The 26,938-nt window shown below is 31.3% G+C and overlaps 1 protein-coding gene and 1 long non-coding RNA gene across 3 annotated transcripts in view; one reads left to right on the forward strand and one right to left on the reverse strand.

Moving 5' to 3' along the window:
• Window positions 1-26,938, reverse strand: part of Cad89D (Cadherin 89D) — a 102,132-nt gene that overhangs the window by 35,883 nt on the left and 39,311 nt on the right. The window contains exons 3-7 of the mRNA XM_076398169.1: window positions 18,301-18,431; window positions 18,089-18,244; window positions 17,923-18,031; window positions 16,413-16,615; window positions 897-1,025 (exon numbers count right to left, since the gene is read on the reverse strand). Coding sequence (XP_076254284.1) covers window positions 897-1,025; window positions 16,413-16,615; window positions 17,923-18,031; window positions 18,089-18,244; window positions 18,301-18,431 — 728 coding nt within the window. The remainder of the gene's footprint in view (window positions 1-896; window positions 1,026-16,412; window positions 16,616-17,922; window positions 18,032-18,088; window positions 18,245-18,300; window positions 18,432-26,938) is intronic.
• Window positions 2,735-4,904, forward strand: LOC143201308 (uncharacterized). 2 transcript variants are annotated; one of them, XR_013006929.1, is made up of 3 exons: window positions 2,735-3,315; window positions 3,644-4,411; window positions 4,543-4,904. It is a non-coding gene; the product is annotated as an uncharacterized LOC143201308 (long non-coding RNA). The 2 variants fall into 2 exon arrangements; XR_013006928.1 differs by lacking the exon at window positions 2,735-3,315 and having other exon boundaries at window positions 3,322-4,411.

Genomic DNA, 26,938 nt, shown 5'->3' on the forward strand with positions numbered 1-26,938 from the left:
CGAAATTTTCGTGCGCCTGAAATGGAAGAGCAAGGACTAGATGACATTGGGTTTCAGCAAGATGGAACCACAGCATATAGAGCTCGTCAAACAATTCAATTATTGAATAACGTTTTTCCACGAAGACTAATTTCGCGAAGTGGCGATTTTACATGGTCAGCCAGATCTCCGGATTTAACAACATCAGACTATTTATTATGGTTTTTTTTAAATCAAAGGTTTAAGTGAATAAGCTCCAAACAATTAAACTCTTTAAAGACAATATTTGACAAGAAATTGAAGAAATTCACCCTCAGATGTGAATGTCACGAAAAATGCCTCTTAAAAAGAACCGAAAGTTGCATAGCGAATCGCGGTCACTATTTAGCCGATATAATTTTTCAATCATAATGAAGAAAGAAAATGTAAAAACCAAATAAACTTTTTATGGAAACCAAACTTACTTATCTTGTCTTTGAACAAAATTATACGCAATCAAAATAGTAGCGGGGCTTTTGGTCCACGTAGAATCACTAGCATAAAGCTAAAATCCATTACTTGTTCATCAGATATAACTGTATTTTCGCGTCATCCAATATCCCAAGAACAATATTTTGAAGAAAATTATATTTTTTCATGCTGTTCTTTAGGGGATTCTTAAAATGAAACAATTCTATTAAATTTCTGGGGAAAAATTTACTAAATATTTTTACAATGTAGTATCGGTAGAAGGGCCATAATGACGTCATATTTATAGCATATACTTGGGTTATTAGTGCATAGGTTCAGTTAACTAGATAGCATAATATAGCGTAATAGCCGTATTTTAGAAATATTACGAATACAAAGGTATTGCTTAAAAGTAAATTACATATTAATTTATTTTATATTAGGACAATTAAATCCTGGAAACTTACCGTAATGGGATAAAATTCCTGTATCCTTGTTCTGTAAACGCCTTTGGTGAATTTTGGCGGTAGGTCATCATGATCGTTAACCTGAATGGTGACGGTTGCGTTGGTGCTCTTCGGAGGCGATCCGCGATCCTGCAAGAATAAACAATCGTTAGCAAGAAAACGGCGATAATTAGCGATGCTAGTAACCGTGAAACCACCGGTTGCGCTCGGGATTGAAGTAACCTCAGCTTAATCGACATTTTCAAATAATGTCTGCGTAGAAATTGCCATCGAACACGCCAAGTTGCTTTTAAGGCCCGATATTGGATTTTCATTAACTGGTAATTACACGCAAATGGGTGAAAACTTAACCAGACTTACGTCAGGACCCTTGGATCAATAAATGTTTACGAGGGTTATTCCATTATTTGGGGATAGAAGGATTGATACAAATTATCACAATTTCTAATAATCGTAAAATAACAAAAAACTTATTTGACATTTTTTTATTTTAATACGATAAAACAGTTAATAGTGAAGGTCCTCACCAAGTTTTAAGCAATTTGGTTCAGTGGAACTTGAGATACGATTTAGAAAAATTCAGTTTTAGGTAAAAAACGCGTTTAAAGTTCCATTTTTGCCCCGTTACTAAAACGTCTATATCTCCAAAAATAACCTGAATTTTCCAAACTTGAATACCCTCTTATTATAAATAGTAATTCCGACATCATACCCGAAGTCATCTGGTCTTACCCAGCTTGGTTACTAACAAGATTGTTCTTTATAGGAATTGTACAGTCGTTTGTCCAAGCTGACCACACTCTTCCCTTGTTATTTGTTTACTAAGCTCGAAAAACAGGAAAACTAAGGTCATATAGTCAAAACTATATGGATTTCTTTAATATAGAATATGGACTTTTGTGATTTTATTATATTATGTATTATAATAAATTTTTGAGCTCTATTTTTATTATCGTAGAACTATAATGATCTGCATGATCATTTGTGGAGAATTTAAAAAATATATACAAGACACAGGTAAATTAAAATCTGAAGCTAGAAAATAGCGTATTGTTATACAAATTAATGACATAACTTTGACAGTAATGTACTTAATAAAGTTTAAACTAAAAGTTCTAGTATAACAACATGATATAGAATAATATAAATCACCAAGACATCAATATGAGAATATTATCAACAATTTCTGGTACCACGAAAAATGGGCTCCACCAAAACTTGAAAATAGCTCTTAATACAAACTGTTTAATACTGTATTATATAATGTCACCAATTTGCCTATATTTTACTCAAAAATGTTGAAGGATATATGTAAACCTAAATTTTCTGAATGAATGTTACCAATACAAAAATGCTCAAACAATACAAAGATTAGTTTTTTTAGTAAGTTCTGAAATGTTGTTGGTAGAAACATCTCAACAAAAAATAACTACAGGAAAAGCAGCGGCACGGTTGACATAACACGACAAAAAATTATTTGCACAATTAGTTTATTGTTCTCACTAATTAACCCTCAATAGTTGACTAATACTTAAAAGTGCGACTATAGCCAATTAATATTGAATTTAATACTGACCAATGAGGCATTTCACAAGGTCCTGCTATGGAAATAACAGCCTTGACGTTACAGAGAATTATGCAAATTCAACGGCAAAAAAGCCGTTGTAATTGTACAAAACGCATACAGCATTCAGGGAATTTCCTTTATTATCTAAAAGAATTTTATCTATTGAAATTCAAATATAAATATACAATTTCTGCAAAAATTTTTATCGCGTTTAGGAATATCTTTAAACCACAATGTTTTTATCACAAATTCACATTGTGTGTTATTCACACACAAAGGCATTTTTAACATGAGGTAGTGTGGAAAAATATAGATAAAATTAAAGTTCAAGATAGTGCTGAGTGGGCCATAGCGGTGATTGACTGAACACTGACTAAAATTGATTGCAATGATTTACATTATTATAAGAAATATTGCAAAAAGCCTGTCTAATAACAACAAAAAGTGGTAGTTAACTGGAAAGGATTTTAACAATGAAGTATTAGACACTCACACTATTCGAGGATGATTATCTTGTAATCTGAAAATATAATAATATTTCCAAGATTTTAGAAACACAGAAATATTGAGTAAAAGTTAACTTGACAATAACTTTTTTCAATATCTACTCAAATCATAGATCAGAAAGTATACCGTCAGTAAAATGTGTAACAACAATATCAACAACTTCAACTGGAACAATAATATAAAAGCTACAAGGAAATGCCTGGCGAATTTACAAGCCGAGATTAGCAGATTAGATTTACACTGAATCATAGTTGTATATATAATATTTTTTCACTTTCTCAGTATATGGATGAACGTGTTACTACTGGATAAATGCAACACATTCAAGCTGCCTACAGGTATACGGTGAGAATGTTTTTCCATGTACGATTTGGCTGTTTTTAAAGTTCACCACGTAAACGAAGCATTCTAGAAGCTTTATTTCTCTAACTTCTTTCTCTTCTAAATTTATTTTCTAATAAATAGCGCAGAGAACAAATAATAATTTAATTTAATAATATGTTAATCGGTAAATTCAAATAGATTATTTGTCAAAAGCAAACCTTCATTTAATTTTAATTTATAAATTCCTTTTGGTTTTGTTTTATCAAAAGCTATATTTTCAATGGGTACAAAAATATAAATAACAGTTTGTAAAAATATAATAATTTGTTTCCAATTATATTTCATCCAGATCCACCAGAATCATTGGAAATCAAAACCAGAGGTATGGGAATAGGTCTGTCTCTTTCACCAGTTTTCTAAAATATATAAGTGAATTATTATTATAGTCTTCAAATTTGAATCAAATGCTTTGGTTTTCAGTTCATATAACTCAAAAAACCATATATAAAATAAACTAATAGCTCCAATCATTAGCTTAATTCTCATATTATAGCAAGAGTTGGAGAGTAAAGAGGCAGTTTAAAGGAAATTGTTGCTAGGTATGAATTGAGTAAGTAATGTATTGAAGCCGAGTAAAATTATGAATAACTACAACTGCTTTTGCAGATGATCATAACATGTACATCAGAACATATACAGAATATCTTAAATACATGGTATATGATACTAAAAGAAAATAGAATGATAATGATTAAAAATAAAAGGAAAATCATGGTAATGGAGAGTCAGAAGAATTAAATAGCCAAATTAGAAGATGTAGAAATATAACAAGTAAAATTATTTAAACATATGGTCATTGAAATACAAAAGAATAGAATCCAGATCATGTAAATGAATTTCGGAATTGGAGAAACCATGAATGTGTACTTCGCTGTGAATATAAAACATAATTAACAAAAGGAAATAACAAGCCAAACTAAATGGAAAGTGTGCAAAGTAATTTACAGACCAATCCTGAAACTCGGTTGCGTGACGTGGATAGAGAAAGATAAAAGTAAGATAAAAGCAGCAGAAATGTAATGCGTCAGAAGATTCAGGAGTATAAAAATATTTATTGGTATATTTAATTCTTTTTAGTTTAAATTTTAGCTAGAAATATGAATTAAAAGATAAATATCATACGAATACATGAATGCAGTAGTTACAAAAATATACAGAAAATATTAAACTAACTATACGTTTTTATAGATAGAACATAAGGAAAACTATGGGTTTATCTGGACTGTGCCTAAAGTTTAACATGGTCCACACACGAACCACGGTCCTCAGCATTAAGCCTATCGACTGACGAGTGACCAACTTTAGAAATCATCCCAAAAGACATCCGGTCTTACCCAGCCTGATTAATGGCGTGACTGGAATAATTTTCACTGTTGTATTTTACACTCTTGCCTAGAACCTTCACAAATTTTAAACAATCACAAACATAAATTTACGACCATGCCCCAGCAGGATTCGAACCCGCGGATTAAGGTGTTTAAAGATTGGTGGAATAAAATATGTAACAATATGATATTTTATTCTTTGAATATTTTATAAATAAATTTTGATCTGAAAATTTTGATTTTGAAAATCAGGAGTTAATGATTGTAAAACATTGCCTTAATGTACATTTTTAACTATAAAAAACTACTTAATTGTGCTCATTATTGTTCAAAGTTCAAAATTGTTTATTCATATATTGATAATAATCATATATACTTATATACGTTACACTGACACACAGAATATCAGTAAATATTTTAATTAATACAATAAAATACGCAGCTATTATATTTGCCATTTTATTTATTTAAACTTTTATCAGTTGTTCATCAATTAATAAGTTAATAGATCATTTAATGGTTATACATTCTACTTATTATTAATATTATCTCTACTTTCTAAAATGCGAAAAAAGTTTAATATGTTAATATGTCTTAACATATAAACATATATTACTTTATGTAGTATTATCTGATCTTATAGTGAAAATATTGTCAAAATAAGTTTTATTAACATATCATTTTTAAATTAACATGCTTTTTATTCTAATATTAAATAAATATTAGTGTTGGGAACTATCGATTGAAATCGATTATCGACTGTTTCAGTCTTGAACTTTTAGTTGCTATTTTTGGTTCTACTAGTTTCATTCGACTAATTTTTATGATTAATTAACTATGATTAAATAAATTTATATATAATATATGTGGCATTATTATGATTATTTTGGTATATTAATATAGCAGCATTTTGGAACGATATTTTTCAAGATTGTTGATGTAATAGGGTAAATAGATTAAAATTGTGAATAATAAACATGTTAGTAAACTAGGTTTAACTATTTTTATGGCAACAATAGGTAATATTTCGATTAAATTAATTAAAAAGCTCTAGTAGTTATTATGCGATCATTTTAAATTTTGTCATGAATTAGTTCGTGTTTCTATGATTAGGTTTAATTTTATTTAGTATTTGTTGTTATTGTACATCTTTACTTTTTAGATTTTGTTTAAATTCTATTATATTGTCTATATTTATTATAGTATATTATTTGAAAATAACAATTAACATATTAAAGTATGATAAAACATTTATGGGGTATTATTCCATTCCATAGAAAGACTCCATTCCTTTTTCGACTTAGATCCACAGAACATTCAAATATAAAAGTAATTCTACTTCGTTTAAAATGAAATTATGAATTGGATGTTAGTATTCAGTATTTTTTTCCTTTTTTTTAAATTAGCACGTGAATGAATATATACAGTCTTTTCTTCTCTCACAATTTCTACAGGAAAGGGTTCGTACATCTTCGTCTTACATCACTAATTTAACAAAATACGCGAAACCTGCATTTGGCTGAAAATAGCTTTGAAAACTATAGTTTTTAACCTCCACTGTTTCGACTGTTTTCAGTCGATAATTCCCAACGCTAATAAATATGATTAACTAAATAAATTAGTCCACTGGGCAGTCCTTACTATAAATGCATTTTGACACGAAAAATGTATAAACAGTTCTAACTGCATCTCATTAATCAACTTAAAAACGATATTACTCAACGGTCCGACGCCAGAAGCCTAATTTATTCAAATCCAACGAATTATTCACGATTGTTATGCGTAAAAAGTAGCGTGCCAAACATTTACGAATCGCTGATATTGCCTGCAGTGGATGTTGTTTTCTATCCAATTAATCTATGAAAAAGCGAGAATAATTAAAACAACGTTACGTCACCTAGCTCCGTTATATAAAGACTTTCATCTTTTTATTCAAAAATTTATTAAAAAACGAATCGTGGAAACAAATCGACGGTCTAATATATAGTCGGCTGGGAAATCTATCGGTTGATTTCCGCACGAAAGAAGAGACGTCCGTGTGCAGCTTATTGTAACAGTAGTTCATATTAAGGTCGAGTATTTTTACCGTCAAACGCTATCGGTACTGAGTCGTCGGCCGTACCATAATTGTGATCAATTTACAACTCATTCCGATGCTGATTTATTTTATTTCTTTTCAGCTACAATATCAGTAATTCATGCTAAACGCGTTTCCTTATTTAATCGAGAATATAATAGACGATAAGCCTTGAAATTGATCGATATATTGGGTTACGATGAAAATAATCTCTCTTTTGTAAGGATCTTGCATGAGAAATATCTGGCATTGGAAAGAAAACAACATTCTTAGAACGTAAATATATAGAGAGGATAAAGAAAACAACCTGAACACCTGACATAGACTTCATAGTCTATTCGAAATAACAGTGTAACAGTAAGAAATACTAATGATCATAAATGGATAAGAAATGTGGATAGAGCAAAACATTAAGAGAAACAAAGAGACAAAAAAAATCATAACAAACAAAGAACAGACAAGAAAGAAGAAGGTGTGAAAGATGTATCGAAAAAGAGCAAAACCAAAGAATATGAGGGTATGAAGAGACAAAAACAAATAGTGGTAAAATAAATTCTTGCAGCTTCTTTAGACCCCTTGTGTATTAAGCCATTCATTTGTATACTTACTGCCAAATTAGAGTAGAAATAATGATGGCAATGGAATGGTTATAACTTGATACTGATTTAAGGTTAACGATTTCTTTTCAGCTACAATATCAGTAATTCATTCTAAACGGGTTTCCTTATTTAATCGAGAATATAATAGACGATAAGCCTTGAAATTGATCGATATATTGGGTTACGATGAAAATAATCTCTCTTTTGTAAGGATCTTGCATGAGAAATATCTGGCATTGGAAAGAAAACAACATTCTTAGAACGTAAATATATAGAGAGCATAAAGAAAACAACCTGAACACCTGACATAGACTTCATAGTCTATTCGAAATAACAGTGTAACAGTAAGAAAGACAAATGATCATAAATGGATAAGAAATGTGGATAGAGCAAAACATTAAGAGAAACAAAGAGACAAAAAAAATCATAACAAACAAAGAACAGACAAGAAAGAAGAAAGTCTGAAAGATGTATCGAAAAAGAGCAAAACCAAAGAATATGAGGGTTTGAAGAGACAAAAACAAATAGTGGCAAAATAAATTCTTGCAGCTTCTTTAGACCCCTCATGTGATGTTAAGCCATTCATTTGTATACTTACTGCCAAATTAGAGTAGAAAGAATGATGGCAATGGAATGTTTATAACTTGATATTGATTTATGGTTAACGATTTCTTTTCAGCTACAATATCAGTAATTCATGCTAAAAGGGTTTCCTTATTTAATCGAGAATATAATAGACGATAAGCCTTGAAATTGATCGATATATTGGGTTACGATGAAAATAATCTCTCTTTTGTAAGGATCTTGCATGAGAAATATCTGGCATTGGAAAGAAAACAACATTCTTAGAACGTAAATATATAGAGAGCATAAAGAAAACAACCTGAACACCTGACATAGACTTCATAGTCTATTCGAAATAACAGTGTAACAGTAAGAAAGACAAATGATCATAAATGGATAAGAAATGTGGATAGAGCAAAACATTAAGAGAAACAAAGAGACAAAAAAAATCATAACAAACAAAGAACAGACAAGAAAGAAGAAAGTGTGAAAGATGTATCGAAAAAGAGCAAAACCAAAGAATATGAGGGTATGAAGAGACAAAAACAAATAGTGCTAAAATAAATTCTTGCAGCTTCTTTAGACCCCTCATGTGATGTTAAGCCATTCATTTGTATACTTACTGCCAAATTAGAGTAGAAAGAATGATGGCAATGGAATGTTTATAACTTGATATTGATTTATGGTTAACGATTTCTTTTCAGCTACAATATCAGTAATTCATGCTAAAAGGGTTTCCTTATTTAATCGAGAATATAATAGACGATAAGCCTTGAAATTGATCGATATATTGGGTTACGATGAAAATAATCGCTCGCTTTTGTAAGGATCTTGCATGAGAAATATCTGGCATTGGAAAGAAAACAACATTCTTAGAACGTAAATATATAGAGAGCATAAAGAAAACAACCTGAACACCTGACATAGACTTCATAGTCTATTCGAAATAACAGTGTAACAGTAAGAAAGACAAATGATCATAAATGGATAAGAAATGTGGATAGAGCAAAACATTAAGAGAAACAAAGAGACAAAAAAAATCATAACAAACAAAGAACAGACAAGAAAGAAGAAAGTGTGAAAGATGTATCGAAAAAGAGCAAAACCAAAGAATATGAGGGTTTGAAGAGACAAAAACAAATAGTGGCAAAATAAATTCTTGCAGCTTCTTTAGACCCCTCATGTGATGTTAAGCCATTCATTTGTATACTTACTGCCAAATTAGAGTAGAAAGAATGATGGCAATGGAATGTTTATAACTTGATATTGATTTATGGTTAACGATTTCTTTTCAGCTACAATATCAGTAATTCATGCTAAAAGGGTTTCCTTATTTAATCGAGAATATAATAGACGATAAGCCTTGAAATTGATCGATATATTGGGTTACGATGAAAATAATCTCTCTTTTGTAAGGATCTTGCATGAGAAATATCTGGCATTGGAAAGAAAACAACATTCTTAGAACGTAAATATATAGAGAGCATAAAGAAAACAACCTGAACACCTGACATAGACTTCATAGTCTATTCGAAATAACAGTGTAACAGTAAGAAAGACAAATGATCATAAATGGATAAGAAATGTGGATAGAGCAAAACATTAAGAGAAACAAAGAGACAAAAAAAATCATAACAAACAAAGAACAGACAAGAAAGAAGAAAGTGTGAAAGATGTATCGAAAAAGAGCAAAACCAAAGAATATGAGGGTTTGAAGAGACAAAAACAAATAGTGGCAAAATAAATTCTTGCAGCTTCTTTAGACCCCTCATGTGATGTTAAGCCATTCATTTGTATACTTACTGCCAAATTAGAGTAGAAAGAATGATGGCAATGGAATGTTTATAACTTGATATTGATTTATGGTTAACGATTTCTTTTCAGCTACAATATCAGTAATTCATGCTAAAAGGGTTTCCTTATTTAATCGAGAATATAATAGACGATAAGCCTTGAAATTGATCGATATATTGGGTTACGATGAAAATAATCTCTCTTTTGTAAGGATCTTGCATGAGAAATATCTGGCATTGGAAAGAAAACAACATTCTTAGAACGTAAATATATAGAGAGCATAAAGAAAACAACCTGAACACCTGACATAGACTTCATAGTCTATTCGAAATAACAGTGTAACAGTAAGAAAGACAAATGATCATAAATGGATAAGAAATGTGGATAGAGCAAAACATTAAGAGAAACAAAGAGACAAAAAAACATAACAAACAAAGAACAGAAAAGAAAGAAGAAGGTGTGAAAGATGTATCGAAAAAGAGCAAAACCAAAGAATATGAGGGTTTGAAGAGACAAAAACAAATAGTGGCAAAATAAATTCTTGCAGCTTCTTTAGACCCCTCATGTGATGTTAAGCCATTCATTTGTATACTTACTGCCAAATTAGAGTAGAAAGAATGATGGCAATGGAATGTTTATAACTTGATATTGATTTATGGTTAACGATTTCTTTTCAGCTACAATATCAGTAATTCATGCTAAAAGGGTTTCCTTATTTAATCGAGAATATAATAGACGATAAGCTTTGAAATTGATCGATATATTGGGTTACGATGAAAATAATCTCGCATTTGTAAGGATCTTGCATGAGAAATATCTGGCATTGGAAAGAAAACAATATTCTTAGAACGTAAATATATAGAGAGGATAAAGAAAACAACCTGAACACCTGACATAGACTTCATAGTCTATTCGAAATAACAGTGTAACAGTAAGAAAGACAAATGATCATAAATGGATAAGAAATGTGAATAGAGCAAAACATTAAGAAAAACAAGAGGACAAAAAAACATAACAAACAAAGAACAGAAAAGAAAGAAGAAGGTGTGAATTATATATCGAAAAAGAGCAAAACCAAAGAATATGAGGGTATGAAGAGACAAAAACAAATAGTGGCAAAATAAATTCTTGCAGCTTCTTTAGACCCCTCATGTGATGTTAAGCCATTCATTTGTATACTTACTGCCAAATTAGAGTAGAAAGAATGATGGCAATGGAATGTTTATAACTTGATATTGATTTATGGTTAACGATTTCTTTTCAGCTACAATATCAGTAATTCATGCTAAACGCGTTTCCTTATTTAATCGAGAATATAATAGACGATAAGCCTTGAAATTGATCGATATATTGGGTTACGATGAAAATAATCGCTCGCTTTTGTAAGGATCTGGTATGAGAAATATCTGGCATTGGAAAGAAAACAACATTCTTAGAACGTAAATATATAGAGAGGATAAAGAAAACAACCTGAACACCACCTGACATAGACTTCATAGTCTATTCGAAATAATATTATAAGAAAGACAAATGATCATAAATGGATAAGAAATGTGAATAGAGCAAAACATTAAGAAAAACAAAGAAACAAAAAAACATAACAAACAAAGAACAGAAAAGAAAGAAGAAGGTGTGAAAGATGTATCGAAAAAGAGCAAAACCAAAGAATATGAGGGTATGAAGAGACAAAAACAAATAGTGGCAAAATAAATTCTTGCAGCTTCTTTAGACCCCTTGTGTATTAAGCCATTCATTTGTATACTTACTGCCAAATTAGAGTAGAAATAATGATGGCAATGGAATGGTTATAACTTGATACTGATTTAAGGTTAACGATTTCTTTTCAGCTACAATATCAGTAATTCATGCTAAACGCGTTTCCTTATTTAATCGAGAATATAATAGACGATAAGCCTTGAAATTGATCGATATATTGGGTTACGATGAAAATAATCTCTCTTTTGTAAGGATCTTGCATGAGAAATATCTGGCATTGGAAAGAAAACAACATTCTTAGAACGTAAATATATAGAGAGGATAAAGAAAACAACCTGAACACCACCTGACATAGACTTCATAGTCTATTCGAAATAATATTATAAGAAAGACAAATGATCATAAATGGATAAGAAATGTGAATAGAGCAAAACATTAAGAAAAACAAAGAAACAAAAAAACATAACAAACAAAGAACAGAAAAGAAAGAAGAAGGTGTGAAAGATGTATCGAAAAAGAGCAAAACCAAAGAATATGAGGGTATGAAGAGACAAAAACAAATAGTGGCAAAATAAATTCTTGCAGCTTCTTTAGACCCCTTGTGTATTAAGCCATTCATTTGTATACTTACTGCCAAATTAGAGTAGAAATAATGATGGCAATGGAATGGTTATAACTTGATACTGATTTAAGGTTAACGATTTCTTTTCAGCTACAATATCAGTAATTCATTCTAAACGGGTTTCCTTATTTAATCGAGAATATAATAGACGATAAGCTTTGAAATTGATCGATATATTGGGTTACGATGAAAATAATCTCGCATTTGTAAGGATCTTGCATGAGAAATATCTGGCATTGGAAAGAAAACAATATTCTTAGAACGTAAATATATAGAGAGGATAAAGAAAACAACCTGAACACCTGACATAGACTTCATAGTCTATTCGAAATAACAGTGTAACAGTAAGAAAGACAAATGATCATAAATGGATAAGAAATGTGGATAGAGCAAAACATTAAGAAAAACAAAGAGACAAAAAAAATCATAACAAACAAAGAACAGACAAGAAAGAAGAAAGTGTGAAAGATGTATCGAAAAAGAGCAAAACCAAAGAATATGAGGGTTTGAAGAGACAAAAACAAATAGTGGCAAAATAAATTCTTGCAGCTTCTTTAGACCCCTCATGTGATGTTAAGCCATTCATTTGTATACTTACTGCCAAATTAGAGTAGAAAGAATGATGGCAATGGAATGTTTATAACTTGATATTGATTTATGGTTAACGATTTCTTTTCAGCTACAATATCAGTAATTCATGCTAAAAGGGTTTCCTTATTTAATCGAGAATATAATAGACGATAAGCCTTGAAATTGATCGATATATTGGGTTACGATGAAAATAATCGCTCGCTTTTGTAAGGATCTGGTATGAGAAATATCTGGCATTGGAAAGAAAACAACATTCTTAGAACGTAAATATATAGAGAGGATAAAGAAAACAACCTGAACACCACCTGACATAGACTTCATAGTCTATTCGAAATAATATTATAAGAAAGACAAATGATCATAAATGGATAAGAAATGTGAATAGAGCAAAACATTAAGAAAAACAAAGAAACAAAAAAACATAACAAACAAAGAACAGAAAAGAAAGAAGAAGGTGTGAAAGATGTATCGAAAAAGAGCAAAACCAAAGAATATGAGGGTATGAAGAGACAAAAACAAATAGTGGTAAAATAAATTCTTGCAGCTTCTTTAGACCCCTTGTGTATTAAGCCATTCATTTGTATACTTACTGCCAAATTAGAGTAGAAATAATGATGGCAATGGAATGGTTATAACTTGATACTGATTTAAGGTTAACGATTTCTTTTCAGCTACAATATCAGTAATTCATTCTAAACGGGTTTCCTTATTTAATCGAGAATATAATAGACGATAAGCTTTGAAATTGATCGATATATTGGGTTACGATGAAAATAATCTCGCATTTGTAAGGATCTTGCATGAGAAATATCTGGCATTGGAAAGAAAACAATATTCTTAGAACGTAAATATATAGAGAGGATAAAGAAAACAACCTGAACACCTGACATAGACTTCATAGTCTATTCGAAATAACAGTGTAACAGTAAGAAAGACAAATGATCATAAATGGATAAGAAATGTGAATAGAGCAAAACATTAAGAAAAACAAGAGGACAAAAAAACATAACAAACAAAGAACAGAAAAGAAAGAAGAAGGTGTGAATTATATATCGAAAAAGAGCAAAACCAAAGAATATGAGGGTATGAAGAGACAAAAACAAATAGTGCTAAAATAAATTCTTGCAGCTTCTTTAGACCACTCGTGTGATGTTAAGCCATTCATTTGTATACTTACTGCCAAATTAGAGTAGAAATAATGATGGCAATGGAATGGTTATAACTTGATACTGATTTAAGGTTAACGATTTCTTTTCAGCTACAATATCAGTAATTCATGCTAAACGCGTTTCCTTATTTAATCGAGAATATAATAGACGATAAGCCTTGAAATTGATCGATATATTGGGTTACGATGAAAATAATCTCTCTTTTGTAAGGATCTTGCATGAGAAATATCTGGCATTGGAAAGAAAACAACATTCTTAGAACGTAAATATATAGAGAGCATAAAGAAAACAACCTGAACACCTGACATAGACTTCATAGTCTATTCGAAATAACAGTGTAACAGTAAGAAAGACAAATGATCATAAATGGATAAGAAATGTGGATAGAGCAAAACATTAAGAAAAACAAAGAGACAAAAAAAATCATAACAAACAAAGAACAGACAAGAAAGAAGAAAGTGTGAAAGATGTATCGAAAAAGAGCAAAACCAAAGAATATGAGGGTTTGAAGAGACAAAAACAAATAGTGGTAAAATAAATTCTTGCAGCTTCTTTAGACCCCTTGTGTATTAAGCCATTCATTTGTATACTTACTGCCAAATTAGAGTAGAAATAATGATGGCAATGGAATGGTTATAACTTGATACTGATTTAAGGTTAACGATTTCTTTTCAGCTACAATATCAGTAATTCATTCTAAACGGGTTTCCTTATTTAATCGAGAATATAATAGACGATAAGCCTTGAAATTGATCGATATATTGGGTTACGATGAAAATAATCTCGCATTTGTAAGGATCTTGCATGAGAAATATCTGGCATTGGAAAGAAAACAATATTCTTAGAACGTAAATATATAGAGAGGATAAAGAAAACAACCTGAACACCTGACATAGACTTCATAGTCTATTCGAAATAACAGTGTAACAGTAAGAAAGACAAATGATCATAAATGGATAAGAAATGTGAATAGAGCAAAACATTAAGAAAAACAAGAGGACAAAAAAACATAACAAACAAAGAACAGAAAAGAAAGAAGAAGGTGTGAATTATATATCGAAAAAGAGCAAAACCAAAGAATATGAGGGTATGAAGAGACAAAAACAAATAGTGCTAAAATAAATTCTTGCAGCTTCTTTAGACCACTCGTGTGATGTTAAGCCATTCATTTGTATACTTACTGCCAAATTAGAATAGAAAGAATGATGGCAATGGAATGTTTATAACTTGATATTGATTTATGGTTAACGATTTCTTTTCAGCTACAATATCAGTAATTCATGCTAAACCCGTTTCCTTATTTAATCGAGAATATAATAGACGATAAGCCTTGAAATTGATGATATATTAAGTTATGAAGAAAATAATCGCTTGCTTTTGTAAGGATCTGGTATGAGAATTATCTGGCGTTGGAAAGAAAACAACATACTTAGAAAGTAAATATATAGAGACGATAAACAAAATAGTCCATTCGAAATAATAGTGAACGTCCCATCATCAAAATGTTTATTGTATTGCTAACCGTAATTTGCAAACTTGTTTTAAAAACAGATAATATTTTCCTTCTCATTTTATTCTAGTGACACAGAGACAAATAATGTCTAGTATGTTCGAACATGTAACAGAATCAGACTGCAAAAGTCGTTCGCTTGTCAAATGTCTGCAAAATTCTTTTAAACAAAGGTGATAAGAAGTTATAAAACAGGCAAACGTTGTTGTGGCGCTTTGCTATGATAAATTTCAAACCGCTGCTTAATATTTGTGTTTGCTCTGGTTGAAAATGCTGAAACGAATTAAATAATCAGTCAGAAACAAGTTACATCTCTAGTCAATAGTAGCGAGTGAGAGCAAAAGGAGTTGCTAGAGGAGTAAATATTGAGTATTACATATTAAGTTGTTGGGATTTTTATTGGAAATATTTTATTATGTTGCAGCTGCACTGAGTATTAGTATGGGCACTATAACAAAAATGTCTCAAAAAAAAGAACAATATAATTTCAGATTAACAGAAAAGAGAGTATTTTTTTATTAAATGTAGTTATATCGATGACAAAGGAGGGCTTGGAGAGCCTAAAAGTTCAAATAAAATTCATTTATGGACTTGGTGGATGAAAAGATATCTCAAATTCTCAAACAAACTTTTTTATAATACATATTTACCAATTGATTAGTTAACTATTTTCGGCGTCCGTTTTAAACAATATTCTATGGAAAAAATGAGAACAAACTAAAGGAGTCGAGTTCCAATTTAATTTTCAATTAATAATATATTATTCTTAAATATCTTTTTCTCTGAATATTATTAATATTATTATCATCTCTGATATTAATATTATTATCGTTTTTTTTTTATTTAATTTATAAAAATTCCATGGTGAACTCCATGGCCCTTTCTAAAGTAACACACAAATAATATATCCATCCAATTTTAAATTACTGATTAAAAAAGTATATGTGTCGTATTAAATTATCTCAAAACCGAAACGAATTAAGATGATATCCTTGTTAGAGCCAAAAATTATATGAGATAATATTCATTTTAAGCTATAAAACTAAAAAATACTCCATTATACATATTTACTGACTCACTAAAGAACTTACCGTCGCTGAAATGGTTAATATGAACTGACGATCGCCGGAGTCATAATCCAGCGAGCGTTTCAAAAGCAGATTCGGTTGATGGCTGCTTTCCAACGCGAATTTACTACGATCGTTCCCCGCCACGATGGAGAACTGCACGTCAGAGTTCGGAGTGTTTGGCTTGTCTTGATCGGTGGCTTTGATATTACGAAATAGCACCAAACCTGTAAATGTTTTTTTAGCAATTAAACTAAGGTATAAGTGAGGAATATTTAAAGCTCAAATTCAAGTTCAAGAGTAAGGGAAATAACAACAGTGTTAGTGTTATTATAAGAGAAAAAGAGTGTAATAAAACAGAAGAAAAGAAACAATATATGCAAAGATAGGATGAACGGCTACGTCATTTGAAAAGGGGAGAAAAATCAGGAAGAAAGCATAATATCAAAAAAAAGAGAACAGAGTGCATATGGTGAAGAAAATTGGAGAGGATCACTAATCAAGATAAGGACGACCAGCAAACATTATATCTAAATTAATAGATATTATGTGATAACGATAGAACATGAGATAAAAAGTAATAAAGACAAATGGTCATAAATGTAGAACGATTGTGGATACAGCAAAATATTCAAATGTATGAAGAGACAAAGGCAAATAGTGATAAAAAAAAATTCTTGATAATTATATAGACCCCTCATGTAATGTTATTTTAGAAAGAATGATGCCAATATAGCATTTATAACTTCATATTGATTTACGCTTAACAAGTTAAGTAAATAAACTAAAATATAAAATTGAGACTGAACACAAACCTTAAGAAGTTTATTAAATATTGCCGAATCCTCAAAGTTGCACTTTGTGTTATGATTTGTATACCAGAAGCTTCAGCCCTTATTTATAAAAAATATTTTTAACACAAGAATTGAACCGACTTCAAGAAATAAATAAGAAACTTATTCAATATTAATAAACATTCAAACTTAGATTTTTAACACAAAAAAACATTTTAAAATAAAATATGTACATAATAATCGTTTTAATATCAAAATAACAATAAACAAAAACCTTATTTAAACTATCTACTACACGTATTTTATATTCTACCATATACTCAAAATTTAGCTTAATACCTACCTAAACCAATTCATCTATTTACAATCTTATTTTAACTACTATCAACTTATCACTTTGAAGTCAAGTGCCAAACCCAAACAGTTATATTAATTTAGATTTGTTTTGTTCATAATTTAATTTTTTATATATGTCTTAATTTAACTTAATTTAAGTAAACTTAATTTAATTAACTATAAATGGACAAATGTATACATTAGAAGAAAAGAAACGAAACACCTTCATGGGATCTTAGTTCATAATTAACAGTAACTGATAAATTATCTTGAAAGAATTAGTACTAAAATAGAGCGAATAATAAAAATACGTTAGCAGTTATTTCAAAATAGTTAACAGTTTAATTCATAAGAATGTCATTTCAATTAAAAGTTCTATCACAGTAAAAACACTCTTTACTTACCAACTGGAAATTGTTCGTCAACCTCTACAGAATAGGGTGCCCCAATAAACACTGGGGCATGATCATTAATATCCTCTACGTATACGGTCACTGACAAGGATGAAGTTATCTATAAACACCGTATTTTAATATATATAACAATTAATACAAATTTTGCAAATATTACCGTGTCTTCCCCATCATGATAATCACAACTAAGTTTGAATTTGAGTACGTTTCGTGGTACTGCCGTGTCCACCAATTCCTCCAGAGATTTGGCCAACAGTAAACTGACAGTGGTTCGATTCACGTCTCGATAGGTGAAATAATTAACATCTTCGTTCTATCGAAACAGGAAAATATTAATCATGGAGTCTGATACGACTAAGAACTAATTACCTTATCGACTGGTGAAAGGCTGAGGTTGTTTCTTGGATACACATCGATTCTTAAAACCTCGTCGCCTACTTTTAGGTTCTCGGGCACGCGAACGAATCGCAGATACTCACCAGGGGGGTAAAACTGACAACCTGCAATATATAGAATTCAAAATAAGAAAAAATTAAGAAATATCTAAAAAAAACTGAAGGATAGTATTGTAGAAAAACCTAGTATAATAAGAAGTGGTTTCTTATAATTGTTACAAAGTATTATCGTGAATCTTTATAATGTCATCATTTTTTTTTGTTAAAGTCTGATTTTTACCAACTAGAATTAATCGGTACTGGACCTACTGTTTAACTTGAGCTCCGAACTACGGTCCTCGGCATTAAATTTAGCGACTAGCCATTGACCAACTTGGAGAACATCCCTGAAGAAATCCGGTGTTATCCCGCCTGGTTTTTGACGTAATTGGGATGATTTTCATTATAGAATTTTGCACTATTGGCTTATAGACAATTACAATTATAAGCAATCACAAATATAAATTTACAACCATGTCCCAGCAGGATTCGAACATACTACTATCGTAACAGTAGAAGTATCATCTTATCTCTTTGACTAGTCGGTTTTTTATATCTCTAACATAATATTTACACCGATTTTTTTATATACTATCTATTTAGACATATTCGCTCTTCTTAATTGAACCATAGCAGCTCGGCCATGATGGATTGATTTTTAAAAAAATACATGCCAAACATACCAAGAACAGAAATTATATTGTATGCATTTAATATAATACTTGATTATTTAATAATATACTTGAAAACTTGCGATTCCAATTCTAATAAAACACCATTTACAAAATATGATTTCATATAACTTTTCTCAGAAAATTAGAGTACAACTTGATCTAAAATCAAAGAGGTTGATCTATAATACAATTATAAAGCCAATTTGGACGTATAGGGTGCAAATATGAGGTTGCACTAAAAATTCTAATCAACTAGTCATACAACGCTGTTTAATACATGGTTCTTCGATTGATGACCAATGCCTATCGCTATGTAACCAAAGAAGAACTGCACGATGACCTGGAAATCAAATGGATTTGCGAAGTTATCCAAGATTTCGCCTTGAAACACGAAAGAAGACTACTAAATCATACTAACGTGAAAGCAATACAACTGCTGGACAGCACGCAGGATGTCAGGAGATTGAAGCGAACAAAACCATACGAACTTATATAAAGTGTATACATTTAGTGTAAACTATAGCTATAAGTTAATAATTAATAAATAATTATAATTTTATAATTGAGGAATACATACTGATGTATTTTCTCGCACTTGTCTTGCTTGTTAATTAACCCAGGTACATAGGAAAAGTAGTAATAAATTAATTGTAAATTAAGATTGCACTAAGCGTATATAATAAAGACGTTATAAAAAAATATAACTTTTTGTTTTCCTTACTTCAAAATCTACTGTTCTTTATTTCTTCTATCGTTTCCTTCAAATAGCTTCAGTTTTATAAAAAAAATCAATTTTTCTGTATCTTATAAAAATGCACGTTCAACGACCTCTACAAAATCCCTTAAGTTTATTACATCAAAACCAGCCAAAATTAATTAAAAAAAGTTTATACAAGAGGAATTTTCAATATTTCGCCAAATCACTTGGAATTTTTAAAGCTATTCATCATCAGTTTATATACTTTCACCATATTTTTGTTTTGATTTCATTTGATGGTTTAATGACCTACTTACTGAATGGTTTTAGCTAAATTATTTAAACGAAAATTAACGAACAATATAATAATTATGAATAGATGTTTTACTTTGTTCTACTTCTCATTGACACTCGTAAAGGTATACTATTTTAACAAACTAAAATATGTATTCTAATGCTATTTAATAATTAACTATTATTTCTAAGATAATCTAAAAAAGACTAAAACTATGTCGTAAATCGTATTTTATCAATTATTCCGTCTATTCTTTACTTTATTTGCATGTTTTAGTTAATATTTACTTTAAAACAAGTTATGTAAACTTAATATCTAATCTAAAACATTATTTAATATATCTCCTATATCAATAATAATAATAATATTTAGAATATATTAGCATATAGTGATAACTTCATTCATTGTTTAGATCTTCTTTCCTACAACAATTTGCCTTTAATCCCTAATAATATGTTCTCCATTGTGTTAAATTGTTAAATATTAACATTAGTAAGTATTAAGTTGATAGGATTTTTATGGCAAATATTTTTTAACGTGTTGCACTTGTTCTTATTATTAATAAATGAACAAGGGCTAGAATATCTAAAAATGAAGAACAATATAATGTTGGATTCACCAAAAAGGTTCACATACAAAGCAGGTGACGAATCAAAATCACCTTGATGTTAACACCTATTCTCAATCAAATTTATGAAATGTGTAAAAATAGTGATAAGTTCTTTCTGTGTAAACATAATTTAACATAATAAAAATTGAATTGTTAGTAAGGGAAGTAGTGTTAGAAAACTTAGGACTGTTTGGCATCTCACAAAGACAACAAAAGTTGATTGAAAAACGTAATCGTTAGAATAACTTTGTTGAAATTAACTAAAGATTTATAACCGAGAATAAAAATAAAAATTAAATTCGTTTTGTTGGTTACTTTATAATGGAAACGTGAAAGGTTTTATCCCTGGGGCAGAGTTAGTGTCCCTCCTTTAGAGGCGATATTATAGACTGACTTGAAACGCCACTGTTAAAGAACTTGAAACAAAGCACACTGGTGGAAGAAATACCAACAAGTTGATCGACAAAGCATGCAAATAAAGAAAAAAAATCGTGTTGATATCAACAATTTCATGTTCGAAAAAGAAACTATTTTAAATTGTTACTCGGTAAATATAAATTATATGTTCCATTGTATTTTATTTAGCTTAGTTTTGCCGATATAGGTCTGACAAAGGTACATTGCAGGTCAATTGGCTGAACAATATGGCAACAGTGTTACGAGATTGGTGAATGCCTTGAACGGTGACTCTGTGATATACTGTAAAAGTGGCATTGCCTGAAAGACCTTTTGGGATGGCTTATGATCCAATGCTGATATTTACCAAGGTAGGGCGGTGTGAGCAAAAGTTAATATGAGACATCTATAGCAAATCATATTTTTGCAACAATAATAATCGCAGATTTGTTTGCATGTGAGTAATTATTTAGAATACACATAAGCATTTGGTTAGGTTGAAGAGATTGATTTGTATTTTACAAAAACATGGCAATGCTTTAGGGTAGATTTTTTTAAGAAACATATACATAAATAATAAGAGAAGAAAATCAGAAGTAAAACAGTGATATCAAAATGACTTGACGAGGAAACATATGATGAAGGAGACAAGAAGTAAATGTAAAAAGGTATATGCTCTCTCGTGATAGTAAAATACATTGCTTGTATGTAACCTTGTGTGTAACCTATTGTAGCTGTAGGTAAAATAGTTAGTTAATAGTTATTATAATTAGCTGTGGTTAAAATATTTCCATAATACATGCAGTAAATGTACTAAAATGATAAAAATTATTATTTTATTTACACTGATATTTCACAATGTAATAGTCTAAATAAAGCAAAAATTACAATTGATGCATCAATATTGCGATATTCTGGGGTAATACATTTTAACGACGTGCATTGGCTGTTTAATTAGACGTTCTATACTTTAATATCTCCTTTACTATTTTCTTCTACTTAATCTACTAATAAAAATATGAAGTATTAATGTAAACAACCGTTAAACTACCTAACCTAAGAATTAAATTTAACTGTATTAACTTTTCTTTATATAAAATAACAGTTTTTCATTTATTATTAAATTATATACTGTTATTGTTTGATTGAGGAAATTTGTTACCAAAATCAAAGATTATTATAGACTTATGAGGATGCTGCTGATTTAAAAGTGGTAATTTTGACGCCAGTAACAAAGAATGGTCTGGATAATAAGTATCGACAATGCAGAGTCAATATGACTACCACAAGAATTGACCATTTCATACTGATTTGATATGGCGAATTCATTCATAATCACCAAACAAAACAACATGTCAATTGAAAAGTCTCAGGCCTGACAGAAGATGGCGCTACTAAAATTAAATCCATATGTATTTTAGTTAGCCCTAATCAAGGATTGGTATGGTAAGTTTAAACGTGGAGAAATGAGCACCGAAGACGGTGAACATAGTGGACGCCCAAAAGAGGTTATTACCGACGAAAACATGAAAAAATCCTCAATGATTTTGAATGGCCGTACATTGAAATTGAATGAAATAGCAGACACCCTAAAGATATCAACTGAACGGGTATATCATATCATTCACGAATATTTGGATATGAGAAAGCTCTGTGAAAAGTGAGTGCCGCGCGAGCTCACTTTTGACCAAAAACAGCGTTGAGTTGATGATACGGAGCAGTGTTTGAAGATGATCAAGCGTAACAAACCCGAGTTTTTGCATCGATATGTGACAATGGATGAAACATGGCTCCATAATTTCACTCCGAAGTCCAATCGACAGTCATACGAGTGGACTGCGCACGATAAACCCGCTCCAAAGCGTGGAAAAAGGCAACAGTCGGCTGGCAAGATTATAGCGTCATCGACTACGTTGAAAAAAGAAGGACCATCAACAGCGACTACTACATAGTATTATTGAGCGTTTGAAGGGCGAAATCGCCGAAAAACGTGCTGCTTCAGCAAGACAATGCACCGTGTCACAAGTCAGTGAAAACGATGGCAATAATCCATGAATTGGGCTTCGAATTGCTTCCTCATCCACCGTATTCTCCAGATCTGGCCTGTAGCGACTATTTCCTGTTCTCAGATCTCGAAAGTGTGTTCGCTGGGAAGACATTTTCGAGGTGATTGACGAAACTGAGGCCTATTTTGAAGCAAAGCGGCAAATCGTGCTACAAAAAGGGTATCGAAAAGTGTGAGGGTCGCTATCACCTTGAAGGGAATTATGTTGAATAAAAGAAACTAATATATTTTACTAAGGTAGGCCAGGGAATGTTAAATTGACTTGTTACTAATAATTGACTTAACCATTTGTTAAAAGTTCTCTATGCTTAAATATAATTTTCTTCCAGTAAAACTGTTAAAATTGTACTTAATTTATTCGCTGCTAATTAGCATATTCTTTTTTTCGATTGTTTATCCATTAACTCAAGAATAATAATCCGAACTCAATTAAAACAACGAAAAAGGATACCTCCGAGATCGCAATTGATCTTGACGCTCAAGGCGTTCTCTTTTCACTACCTAATACTCGCATTAATTGTCGACGAGCTTACGCACAACACCAGCAATCATCGTCAGCCTTCACGGTTCGGACGCGACGAAGAAGCGAAGACGGTCTCAGTCTAGTTCGCGTCAGTTCCCTCATTACCATACAATAAGCGCCGCGCAGAAATCTTATCAGTTAATTGAATAAAGGGAAAAATAAATATCGGCGATGAACAGTTATGGCGGACGCACGAATGATGTCCTGGGTAAAATGGACAAACGTACTTGGTTAAAAGACAAACAGCGAGGGAAAAAAATTCAGGCCGAGCGGAATTATTGTTCTTGGTGAAAAGTTGGCCAGATTGTGTCTAATTTATGGTTTCTGTAAGGCAAACCGGTTAAAAAATGACCGGTTTATTTAATAAAGAATGTTTTTTGAACAAATATTAATATATCGGACAAAATACAGATATCTTACAATTTATATAAGATCTATATATTGATACACTTTTCAAACGAACATTTTGCGTATCTCTTTGATGAAAACGTTAGCATGGAGATATTTAAAATTTGGCACGGTTAAAGATTATACGGCGGAAGAATTTTTAGGGCTAAAATGTTTTTATAATATTGCTTGTTGAGATTCTACAGATTTACCCTCGACAACAGAATATACATCAATTCAATGTTCAGGTAATAATGGTTTAATGACTGCTCTGTACAGAGTACCATTTACTGCACGAAAACCACATAACGTCAATTAAACTCGACCATAAATCTTTATAGAATAGGACATAATCATTGACTCAAACTTACTATTCTTATTTCTGTCATGAGCAGTTAGAACAGAGAACACATTTTTGGAAATATTCGATACATACCGGACATCCTTCAATTTTATTTCCTCACATCTGCCTTTAACTGTTGATGAGAACCGAAATGTTCCTTTTGCATAAACATTTAAAAATTCTTTTCCGGCACTTTTAATGAATCGTGGTTGACTGAATTCTTCATAGCTGACAAAATAATCTGGCCTATTTGTCACATGCTTTATAGCCCCATTGCGAACCCACCAATGGTTTTCGTCTACTTCTGCAGAAAAAATCTCACCGCGTGTCACTAATAGTAATGTATTTGTCTCTACTGTCTTGTCCTTTTCTTCCTTGAGTGTTGCATCCTTAGATGGTCGTCCACCAGCAATCCACTTTTGACATTGTCTAATCCAATGGCCCGGTTGTTTGCAATAGTTACAAGTACTTTTTCCCTTAAACTTATTTCTAATTCTGTTACCCTAATTTACTTTACTTCATTTTACCGCTAAAACTTCTAATGTCCTCATGTCATTCCTAGTTAAGAACATCCAACTTGATTCGAAAGTTTCAAGGTTTGCTGGTAAAATATGCAGAACTTTGCATACACACATATAGCATTAAATCAGGTAGTTCATTTTCCTTTTTGGATTTAAGTCCATTGCTTAAGTCGTTCCAAAAACCTGTCAATTTTGCAATGTGAGTTGCGATATCTTCCCCTTGAATCCAACCAAATGCAAAAAGTTGGTACATATATTAAATAACTGATCCTTGGACGATGCTTCGAAATTTTGCTTCAGTGCCTCCAACACTTCATAAGCCATCTTTTTGTCCATAATTTTGATATACTGCATCTGTTACTGCATTTGTAATCATAGACTTGGCCTAACTGTCAACTTTTCTATAAAAATCCGATTACACTTTATGATTTTTCATCTGCGTCTTCCGGCAAAGCGTCTGGTTTCACCAACTTGCGGTCGATTGCATCTAAAGCTCCCTCGTGGTAATCCAGCAAACCTCGAATTTCACGCTTCCACATCGGCCATTCGGTTTCACTATTTAGCACTTCAATGTGTTTAATTAAATGCATTTCTCTTTATTTTCTAACTGTTTAATATATATATATATATATATAATATACTATAATAATAAAATTAATAACCTCAAAGGAAAAATATCTATTTTCTTTTTGGACACAAAAGTGGGCTCACAACCTGTTGATATTTTCCGATTGTTAATTGATATTCTGAGATTACTTCTAACAAATAGCTTTATTTAATACACCTATCTAAACAGTTCAAGACTATATAAACGAACTAATGAATTAATCTATATACAATAACAAACAACAACTACGTGGTTTCTCTCTTTACTTACTCTTACATATCTATAACTGACAACTAACATGTCAATTAAAAAGTTCCCGGCCTACCATAATAAATAAAACACATTTTTTTTGGCAAAATTATTTTTTTTATTCAATATAATTGCCTTCAAGGGTGATACACTGATTATACTAACCCTCCAACTTTTCGATACCATTTTTGTAGTATGATTTGTCCATTGCTTCAAAATAGGCCTCAGTTACGGTGATCATATCTTCAATCCAAGAAAATTTCTTCGCAGTGAGCATTTTTTTGAGATCTGAGAACAGTAAATAGTCGCTGGGGACTGGATCAGAAGAAAACGGTGGATGAGGAAGCAATTCGAAGCCAAATTCATGGATTTTTCCCATCGTTTTCACTGGCACGGTGCATTGTCTTGGTGAAGCAGCACTTTCTTTTGCTTCAGATGCTCCCGTTTTTCAGCTATTTCGTCCTTTAAACTATCCAATCACGCTATGTAATAGTCGATGTTGATGGTCCTACACGTTTCAAGGTAGTCAATGAAAATTAATCCATGCGCATCCCAAAATACAGACGCTATAAACTTGCCAGCCGACTGTTGCGTTTTCCCACGCTTTGGAGCGGGTTCATCGTGTGCAGTCCACTCGGATGACTGTCGATTGGATTTCGGAGTAAAATCGTGGAGCCATGTTTCATCCATTGTCACATATCGACATGTTTATTACGCTCGATCATCTTCAAACACTGCTGCGAATCATCAACTCATCATTAAAATCATTTTGTGGATTGTTTTAATGTTTTCGTCGATAACAACCTCTTTTGTGCGTCCACCGCGTTCACTGTCTTCGGTGTTCATTTCACTACGACTAAACTTAGCATACCAATCCTTCATGGCTGACTTTCCTGCGGAAGTGTCCGGAAACTCGGCATCAAGCCAAGTTTTTGCTTCAACTATATTTTTCCCCTTCAAAAATCAACATTTTATTAACACGCGAAACTCCTTTTTAACCATTTTATCCGCAATAACAAACGTTATAATTCGCAAACTAATGATCCGACAGCTGTCAAATTTATACACGCATCTTTTGGGTGTTAGAGCTAACTAAAAAATATTTGGCTCTAATTCTAGTAGCGCCATCTATGTGTCAGGCCGGCGACGTTTCAATGGACCTGTTTTGTAGTGAATACCTGCCCGAACTTTTCTAAATACGTGCAA

This window comes from Rhynchophorus ferrugineus, unplaced genomic scaffold (genome assembly GCF_030347505.1).
Source record: "Rhynchophorus ferrugineus isolate W39M unplaced genomic scaffold, kcgeb_rfMv2 rfM1, whole genome shotgun sequence".
NCBI classification, from domain to species: Eukaryota; Metazoa; Arthropoda; class Insecta; order Coleoptera; family Curculionidae; genus Rhynchophorus; species Rhynchophorus ferrugineus.